Source organism: Anolis sagrei, chromosome 2, assembly GCF_037176765.1.
Source record: "Anolis sagrei isolate rAnoSag1 chromosome 2, rAnoSag1.mat, whole genome shotgun sequence".
NCBI lineage: Eukaryota > Metazoa > Chordata > Lepidosauria > Squamata > Dactyloidae > Anolis > Anolis sagrei.
In genome coordinates this window covers 6,892,773-6,903,009 of record NC_090022.1, presented here as the reverse complement: position 1 = coordinate 6,903,009, position 10,237 = coordinate 6,892,773, and the positions used below count along the sequence as shown (strand labels likewise).

At 44.8% G+C, this 10,237-nt stretch overlaps 1 protein-coding gene across 1 annotated transcript; it reads left to right on the top strand.

The window, feature by feature from the left end:
* Positions 1–2,567: 2,567 nt before the first annotated feature.
* Positions 2,568–9,601, top strand: LOC132765332 (UBX domain-containing protein 1-like). Its single transcript, XM_067465475.1, has 3 exons — positions 2,568–2,647; positions 5,799–6,265; positions 9,113–9,601. Exons 2-3 carry the CDS (start codon positions 5,830–5,832, stop codon positions 9,253–9,255), a joined length of 579 nt encoding a protein of 192 aa, XP_067321576.1. The 5' UTR covers positions 2,568–2,647; positions 5,799–5,829; the 3' UTR covers positions 9,256–9,601.
* Positions 9,602–10,237: the final 636 nt, after the last annotated feature.

The window sequence follows — 10,237 nt, the reverse complement described above, 5'->3', positions numbered from 1 at the left end:
TCTCCTTTAGAAGGATGGTAAAAACTTGGCTGTGGGACCAAGCTTTCGGGACAGGGCAATAAAGTAGCGATAAGAAAGATTACCAGGCCAGTTAGATTTGATGTGGATGACTAGGACGGTTTTAAATGGTGTATTTTAATATTTTGATAAATGTTTTTAATTTTTATGTATGTAAGAATTTATGTCCCATCGGGGTGAGAAGGGTGGAATATAAATGTTTTAAATAAATAAATAATACTGTAATATTATTAGTAATATTACATATAATATACATTATATAATTATAATTATACTACTGCTGTTTTGCTGTTCCGTCTTCCAGGAACATAGTTTGCATTACCTTTTAGTTGCATGGGATAGTGTTCCTTTGCATTTCCCCAGGACTGCTACAGATCCAGCAGCACCCTGGAAGTTAAACAGTATCAGAGTCTGGAAAGCCAGCCTGCAGGCTTTTTTGTAGCTATTGGTTTAGAAAAGTATCTCTTTGTTAGGGACCGCCTTTTTTCCTGGGTTGAGATCTCCATTTTGGAATCTCCCCTGGCTCCTTCAGTAGAGAAAGAAAGCTTCAGATGTGCTGTTGGTCAGGCAGGGAGCTCTGAAAAAATCATTGTAAGTACGACTGAGTTATATAGATAAAGAAGCTAATTGAGATAGATAGAATAGCAATTGAGTTTAGTATAGGGGACTATTGAGATAGTTATTGAGGTCCACTGAGATAGTTATTGAGCACTATTTGCTTCATCTCCAAAATTAACCTTGGGCTGGAATAGGGAAGGCCTACACTTTTTAAAAGATAGTAGCTCAGGGTTGGCGTAAAAGGATCTCAGGATTTTTTCTACCATTTGGATAAGGCAAATCAGCGACTAGAGGGAAAAAAGGAAAGAAAGAACATCTCTATGGTTTCACCAATTGACTGTTTTTGTCGAAGGCTTTTATGGCCGGAATCACTGGGTTGTTGTAGATTTTTTCGGGTTATATGGCCATGGTCTAGAGGCATTCTCTCCTGACATTTTGCCTGCATCTATGGCAAACATTCTCAGAGGTAGTGAGGTCTGTTGGAACTAAAAAGGGTTTATATATCTGTGGAAGGACCAGGGTGGGACAAAGGACTCTTGTCTGCTGGAGCTAGGTGTGAATATTTCAACTGACCACCTTGATTAGCATTTGATTGCCTGGCGGTGCCTGGAGCAATATTTTGTTGAGAGGTTATTAGATGTCTTTGTATTGTCGAAGGCTTTCATGGCTGGAATCACTAGGTTCTTGTAGGTTTTTTCGGGCTATGTGGCCATGGTCTAGAGGCATTCTCTCCTGACGTTTCGCCTGCATCTATGGCAAGCATCCTCAGAAGTTGTGAGGTCTGTTGGAACTAGGAAAAAGGGTTTATATATCTGTGGAATGACCAGGGAGGGACAAAGGGCTCTTGTCTGCTGGAGCTAGGTGTGAATGTTTCAACTGACCACCTTGATTAGCATTTGATGGCCTGGAAGTGTCTGGAGCAATCTTTTGTTGAGAGGTGATTTGATGTGCCTGATTGTTTTCCCTCTGTTGTTTTGCTGCTTTAATTTTAGAGTTTCTTTAATACTGGTAGCCAGATTTTGTTCATTTTCATGGTTTCCTCCTTTCTGTTGAAATTGTCCACATGCTTGTGTATTTCAATGGCTTCTCTGTGTCGTCTGACATGGTGGTTGTGAGAGTGGCCCAGCATTTCTGTGTTCTCAAATAAAATGCTGTGTCCAGGTTGGTTCATCAGGTGCTCTGCTATGGCTGACTTCTCTGGTTGAAGTAGTCTGCAGTGACTTTCATGTTCCTTGATTCGTGTTTGTGGCTGCGTTTGGTGGTCCCAATGTAGACTTGTTCACACCTGCATAGTATACGGTAGACTCCTGCAGAAGTGACAGCACAGACATCCATCCAGCACTGACAGCTAATCACCTCTCAACAAAAGATTACTCCAGGCACTTGCAGGCCATCAAATGCTAATCAAGGTGGTCAGTTGAAACATTCACACCTAGCTCCAGCAGACAAGAGTCCTTTGTCCCACCCTGGTCCTTCCACAGATATATAAACCCAATTTTCCTAGCTCCAACAGGCCTCACAACCTCTGAGGATGCTTGCCATAGATGCAGGCGAAACGTCAGGAGAGAATGCCTCTAGAACATGGCTCTATAGCCCGAGAAAACCTACAACAACCCAGTGATTCCGGCCATGAAAGCCTTCGACAATACAACTAAATATCAATTTTTCCAATATCTCCCCATCAGTATAATATACTTGCAGTGTTTTAATAGTAGTAGATAGAATATAGTCGAGTAGTATGTGTATATATGTGTGTGTGTATGTATTTATATTTATAGAGAGCCCTCAAACATGTTAGTATGTTCTATTATTATTGTTGTTGGTCCAGAAAGGGTTAAAATCACAGAGTGCACAGCCCTAGAGAAGAGGGGAGGGAATCCCCAACGTCACTTCCGGGGATGCCCCACTGTATCAGAAGGAGGAAAGAAGCCCATTGGTAGGAGTTTTCCCGCCAACACTAGGAGGATGCTGCTGATTGGTCAAAGGGGGAGCGGGGCGTGGCCAGCAAAGAAAAGCAAGAAAGGAGTTCTTTTTCCAAACTGGGGGAAGAGGAGAGCTGGAAGGAAGGAAGGTAACGCGTTGCCTGTAGTGTCGTTACTAGGAACTCGTTACTTTTGGTAAGTCAGGGTGCAGATTGGCCCCACTTTGGAATGCTATGGCTGAGTGCTGTGGATGCCTGGGAGATGTAGTTTGGGGAGAAGGAGGAGGAGGAGGCTCAAGACCTTGCAGACACCACCACTCCCAGGACTCCATAGTACTCAGCAAGGGCAGAGGAAAGTGGCATCAAACCGCGTTAATTCTGCTGTGTAGATGCACCCTCAAGTGGCAATTCTCAAGCCTGCTTGGTCATCATTTCAGCATCATGAGACAGGGAGGGATCAGGTTCATACTGTATAGAAATGGAGATAAAATAGTTTTCCGAGGCCTCAAAGGAGGTGTGCTTTTAAAAAAGAGGTCAAACAGTTATTGGAAGATAGAACAAATCTATATACAATAATTCAGCATCTTCTCCTGCTATTCCCCTGTGAGCATGGAGAGAGGCAAGGTGTGTGCTGTGAGTTTGTTGGATAGATAGATAGGTCCTGTGTTTACTTTCCTATCTCTTTCCAAAGATGGCTTTGAAAGGCAGCAGATCACTGGAGCTGTCTTCATAGACCTGTCAGTGGCTTATGAGACTGTGAACCACCACTGCCTCCTCCTGAGAAAAATGTATAATACCACAAAGGACGGCCACCTCACCCGCCTCATAGGAAACCTGCTACAAAACAGGAGCTTCTTTGTTGAGTTTCAGGGCCAAAGAAACAGATGGAAAAAACAGAAGGACGGCCTGCCTCAGGGGAGCGTGCTTGCTCCATCCATGTTCAACATCTACACAAATGAACAGCCACTGCCAGAAGGGACAGAGAGTTTCATCTATGCTGACGATCGTGCCATCACCGCTCAAAAAGAGAGCTTTGAAATGGTTGAACAGAAGCTCTCTGAAGCTTGAGGTGCTCTTACTGCCTATTACAGGGAAAACCATCAATGTTTAACATTTACACAAATGACCAGCCACTGCCAGAAGGGACAGAGAGTTTCATCTACGCTGATGATCATGCCATTACTGCTCAAACAGGGAGCTTTGAGAGGGTTGAACAGAAGCTCTCCGAAGCTCTAGGCGCTCTTACTGCCTATTACAGGGAAAACCAGCTGATCCCTAATCCATCTAAAACACAGACATGTGCTTTTCACCTTAAGAACAGACAAGCATCCTGAGCTCTGAGGATCCCCTGGGAAGGGATCCCACTGGAGCATTGCAGCACACCCAAATACCTGGGAGTCACTCTGGACCGTGCTCTTACCTACAAGAAGCACTGTCTGAACATCAAGCAAAAAGTGGGTGCTAGAAACAATATCATACAAGAGCTGACTGGCACAACCTCGGCATCACAACCAGACAGAGTGAAGACATCTGCCCTTGCGCTGTGCTACTCTGCTGCTGAGTACGCATGCCCGGTGTGGAACACATCTCACCATGCTAAAACAGTAGATGTGGCTCTTAATGAGACATGTTACATTATCACGGGGTGTCTGCGCCCTACACCACTGGAGAAATTACACTGCTTAGCCGGTATTGCACCACCTGACATCCGCCGGGAAGTAGCAGCCAATAGTGAAAGGACCAAGGCAGAGACATCTCCAGCTCATCCCCTGTTTGGATATCAATCAGCCAGCACGTCAACGACTTAAATCTAGAAATAGTTTTCTAAGATTTACAGAGGGGCTCAGGTTGCATTGCAGCAGGTGGTCTGCAGTTTGCTCTTCTCCACACTCGCATGTTGTGGATTCCACTTTGTGGCCCCATTTCTTGAGGTTGGCTCTGCATCTAGTGGTGCCAGAGCGCAGTCTGTTCAGCACCTTCCAAGTCGTCCAGTCTTCTGTGTGCCCAAGGGGGAGTCTTTCATTTGGTATCAGCCATTGATTGAGGTTCTGGGTTTGAGCCTGCCACTTTTGGACTCTCGCTTGCTTAGGTGTTCCAACAAGTGTCTCTGTAGATCAGTGGTTCTCAACCTGGGGGTCGGGACCCTGAGGGGGATCACAAGGGGGTGTCAGAGGGGTCGCCAAAGACCATAAGAAAGCACAGTATTTTCTGTTGGTCATGGGGTTCTGTGTGGGAAGTTTGGTCCAATTCAATTGTTGGTGGGGTTCAGAATGCTCTTTGAGTGTAGGTGAACTATAAATCCCAGCAAGTACAACTCATAATTGTCAAGGTCTATTTTCCCCAAACTCCACCACTGTTCACATTTGGGCATACTGAGTATTTGTGCCAAGTTTGGTCCAGATACATCATTGTTTGAGTCCATAGTGCTCTCTGGATGTAGATGAACTACAACTCCAAAACTCAAGGTCAGTGCCCACCAAGTATTTCCTCTTGTTCATGAGAGTTATGTGTGCCAAGTTTGGTTCAATTCCGTCATTTGTGGGATTCAGAATGCTCTTTGATTGTAGGTGAACTATAAATCCCAGCAACTACAACTCCCAAATGACAAAATCAATCCCCCCAACCCCACCAGCATTCAAATTTGGGCATATCAGGTCTTTGTGCCAAATTTGGTCCAGTGAATGAAAATACATCCTGCATATCAGATATTCATATGATGATGCATAACAGTTGGAAAATTACAGTTATTTTATTTATTTATTTATTATTTAAACTTATATGCCGCCACTCCCCTGGGGCTCGGAGCAGCTTACAAGACTAGCTAAAATCTAACAAAATTTAAAAGCAATTTAAAACAATTCAAAAACAACACTGAAGTAACAATGGAAATAATATTATGGTTGGGGGTCACCACAACAAGAGGAACTGTGTTAAGGGGTCACAGCATTAGGAAGGTTGAGAACCACTGCTGTAAATCTTAGAAAACTATTGCTTGATTTAAGTCGTTGGCTGATACCCAAACCGAGAGATGTCACAACCTGGTAAAAATATGTTTGTTTTTAAAAAAAAGAACAACATCCATTGGACGTAAAAGCAACACACGCTATACTAAATATTTTACGACACCATTTCTTCGTTTCTGATTTCCGATCCATTTACGATTTCCAAATTCCCAATTCTACGATTATATTTCAACGTTTCCAAATGCACTGTTAAATCGAATTTTCCTACATTTTGATTTATTTTCATGTTTTGCAATTTTATATCTTTCTGTTTTAACTTCCTTTCTTCTTTTTTCCAGGGCAGTCAATCTGCTTTCGTTCACCCAAATAATGCCTCGCCGAAAAACTAACTTAGGTCGCTATAGTCGCTGTATGCAACTAAAGCGAAAAAGAGCTGCAAATCAAACCGAGGAAGAAAAGGCATCAGAATTGAAGCGAAGGAGACAACAATTGGCGAAAATACGTGCCAAGGAAACGCCAGAGCGACGTGAAGCCAGGCTCGAGGAGGCACGGGTGCGAGCGCGGCAATATCGTGTTGCAGCTGCAGCGAAGCTTCGAAGCGAACAGAGAAAACTGGAGAGGCTGGAGAGGCAGAGACTGGCTGAACAACTTGAACGAGAAAAAGCGGCTCGGCGCCAAACCAGACTCCGTCCTCGGCGATCAAGGCCACCCCTGCGGTGGGTGGTGAAGGAGGGGGAAAATGGAAGCGAGGTGGTGCTGAGCGAAAGTGAATGGCGTCCACCTCCTCTTCGTCCTTCTTTCTCAGGTATCCCAAAGTCTTGTCACCTGCATCACCCTTTCCTTAACTTAAGGAGGAAGTGCAAGATAGGTTCTGTAGATTGGGTCTTAAGTTGAATTTGTATCTAAGTCAGAACAAGGACATTTTTAATGTGCCTCCAGCCTATCTATCTGTCCGTCTATTTATCTATCTATGTATACTTCATTTACTTAGGCCAGTGGTTCTCAACCTGGGGGTCGGGACCCCTGTGGGGGTCGCCAGGGAGTGTCAGAGGGGTCACCAAAGACCATCAGAAAATGCAGTATTTCCTGTTGGTCATGGGGGTTCTATGTAGGAAGTTTGGCCCAATTCGATTGTTGGTGGGGTTCAGAATGCTCTTTGATTGTAGGTGAACTATAAATCCCAGCAACTACAACTCCCAAATCATTGTCTGAGTCCACAGTGCTCTCTGGATGTAGGTGAACTACAACTCCCAAACTCAAGGTCAGTGCCCACCAAACCCTTCCAGTATTTTCTGTTGATCATGGGAGTTCTGTGTGTCAAGTTGGGTTCAATTCCATTGTTCAGAATGCTCTCTGATTGTAGGTGAACTATAAATCTTAGGAACTACAACTCCCAGATGACAAAATCAATCCCTCTCCCAACCCCACCAGTATCCAAACTTGGGCATATTGAGTATTTGTGCCAAGTTTTGTCCAGATCCATCATTTTCTGAGTCCACAGTGCTCTGTGGATGTAGGAGAACTACAATTCCCAAACTCAATGTCAATGCCCACCAAACCCTTCCAGTATTTTCTGTTGATCATGGGAGTTCTGTGTGCCAAGTTGGGTTCAATTTCATTGTTCAGAATGCCCTCTGATTGTAGGTGAACTATAAATCTTAGGAACTGCAACTCCGAGATGACAAAATCAATCCCTCTCCCAACCCCGCCAGTATTCAAACTTGGGCATATTGGGTATTTGTGCCAAATTTGATCCAGTGAATGAAAATGCATCTTACATATCAGATATTTACATTACAATTCATAACAGCAGCAAAATTAGAGTTATGAATTTTGTGGTTAGGGGCCACCACAACATGAGGAACTGTATTAAGGGGTCACATCATTAGAAAGGTTGAGAACCACTGCTCCAGCCTATCTATCTGTCCATATATTCATCTATCTATGTATACTTCATTTACTTAGCCGATCCCTCGTAGCTTGAGGATAGTGGCCCTCCAAGTGTAGTGTCTTGACGGTGTAAACATAGGCAACTGTGGAGATATATTCTTGATCTTCATGTTCTTACTCAGTGAAGACATTGGTTTCCAGGTGGAAGGTGGTCCTGGTCAGGGTTGGCTTGATGCGCCTTCCTCTTGGCATGGTTCTCTTTTTTCCCCTCCATTCTTGCCTCTGCAAATTCTGCAGCACTGCTGGTCACAGCTGAACTCCAACTGGAGCGCTCAAGGGCCAGGGCTTCCCAGTTCTCAGTGTCTATGCCACAGTTTTAAGGTTGGCTTTGAGCCCATCTTTCAATCTCTTTTCAACATTTTGCTTTCTATTCTCGAGTTCGGAATATAGTAACTGCTTTGGGAATACAGTGATTGAACAACATGGCCAGTCTAGCGGAGTTGATGGCATAGGAGCATCACTTCAGTGCTAGTGGTCTTTGCTTCTTCAGCACGCTGACATTTGTCCTCCTATTTTTTATTTGTCGTGTCAGGAGCAAACCAAATAGTTGTATTGCATTTTAAACAAACAAACAAAGCACAAAGTTTGCAAGCTTGGTAGTTGATTAGGTGTCCTTTGACCAGTATCTGGCCACTTGGAGTGCCTCTGGTGTTGCCGCAAGAAGGTCCTCCCTTGTGCATGTGGCAGGGCTCAGGTTGCATTGCAGCAGATGGTCAGTGGTTTGCTCTTCTCCCCACTCGCACGTTGTGGATTCCACTTTGTGGCCCCATTTCTTGAGTTTGGCTCTGCATCTCGTGGTGCCAGAGCACAGTCTGTTCAGCGCCTTCCAAGTCGCCCAGTTTTCTGTGTGCCCAGGGGGGAGTCTCTCATTTGGTATCAGCCATTGGTTGAGGTTCTGGGTTTGAGCCTGCCACTTTTGGACTCTCGCTTGCTGAGGTGTTCCAGCGAGTGTCTCTGTAGATCTTAGAAAACTATTTCTTGATTTAAGTCGTTGATGTGCTGGCTGATACCCAAACAGGGGATGAGCTGGAGATGTCTCTGCCTTGGCCCTTTCACTATTGGCTGCCACTTCCCATCGTGGTTCTGGGTTTGAGCCTGCCACTTTTGGCACAACATCAAGAAGGGTCTCATACAGGCATGGGCAAACTTTGGCAGCTAAAGTGAGGTTGAACTGCATTAATTGTAGTGTTACAAGAACCCCCTCTGCCAAAGTGTGATTGTGCCTCACCAAACTACAACTCCCAGCATTACATAGCATTGAGCCATGGCAGCTAAAGTGAGGTCGAACTGCATTAATGCTACAGGGTAGATACAAACTTTGGTCCTCCAGGTGTTTTGGACTTCAACACCCACAATTCCTAACAGCATACCAAATTGTGGGAGTTAAAGTCCAAAACACCTGAAGGACCAAAGTTTGTATCTACCCTGTAGCATTAATGCAGTTCGACCTCACTTTAGCTGTCATAGCTCAATGCTATGTAATGCTGGGAGTTGTAGTTTGGTGAGGCACAATCACACTTTGGCAGAGGAGGCTCTTGTAACACTACAACTCCCAAGATTGCATAGCATCGAGCCATGGGAGTTGAAGTGGTGTTGAACAGCAGTAATTCTGTTAGCTTTAGAAAGGGGACTGAAGCCAGAGGCGGTGATGAAACCTTTCACTGTTTCGCTATTGAAATATTCCTTTTTCTTTCTGTTCCAGGCAAAGATGGGAGGGTGAGTGTGAAGAAGGAAGAAATGTCAGATGCACCGGTTGACAACGCTCAGCATGGACACGAGGAGGGGAAAGCAGGGAAGAGGAAAGGAGCCGGGAGGAGAGGCCAAGCCAAGAAACACGTGCTTTGACAATCAATCCTTTCCCGGTTAGATGAAGAGAAAGCGCAGGGATGTGCCGAGTGCGGAAAGACCTCCTGCATGAATGCGCAGGAATCGCAAATACTTTGCACAGTAGAGAAGCTGTATCAGTATTATATAGGGTGTGAAAAGCAGTTCAGTTCCTACGGTTGTGTGGTTTCACATAACAATAACCGCAAAGGAGATAAACCGTATCAGTGCCAGGAGTGTGACCAGAGTTTCCGGCTGAAAGGTGAACTCATATCAGGAACGCACCCGGGGGACAAACCGTACAAATGCTGTGAGTGTGGAAAGAGTTTTCCTGGGAGGACAGAGCTTATTAAAACTACTACTGTTTTGCCTTTGTGTTTATGTTCTGTTGTTTCTAACAGGTATAATATACTTGCAGTGTTTTAATAGAAGGTCCCCCATGACCGTCTGGCAAACAAACTAGTCAAATATGGGCTAGACAAAACTATGGTTAGAATCATAGAATCAAAGAGTTGGAAGAGACCTCATGGGCCATCCAGTCCAACCCCATTCTGCCAGGAAGCAGGAATATTGCATTCAAATCACCCCTGACAGATGGCCATCCAGCCTCTGCTTAAAAGCTTCCAAAGAAGGAGCCTCCACCACACTCCGGGGCAGAGAGTTCCACTGCTGAACGGCTCTCACAGTCAGGAAGTTCTTCCTCATGTTCAGATGGAATCTCCTCTCCTGTAGTTTGAAGCCATTGTTCCATTGCGTCCTAGTCTCCAAGGAAGCAGAAAACAAGCTTGCTCCCTCCTCCTCCCTGTGGCTTCCTCTCACATATTTATACATGGCTATCATATCTCCTCTCAGCCGTCTCTTCTTTAGGCTAAACATGCCTAGCTCCTTAAGCCGCTCCTCATAGGGCTTGTTCTCCAGACCCTTGATTATTTTAGTCGCCCTCCTGTGCACACATTCCAGCTTGTCAACATCTCTCTTGAATTGTGGTGCCCAGAATTGCTCA

Coding starts and splice junctions, on each gene's coding strand:
- LOC132765332 (XM_067465475.1), top strand. CDS start 5,830: ATGCCTCGCCGAAAAACTAACTTAGGTCGCTATAGTCGCTGTATGCAA. Junction 6,266..9,112: donor TCTTCGTCCTTCTTTCTCAG/GTATCCCAAAGT, acceptor TTTCTGTTCCAG/GCAAAGATGGGAGGGTGAGT.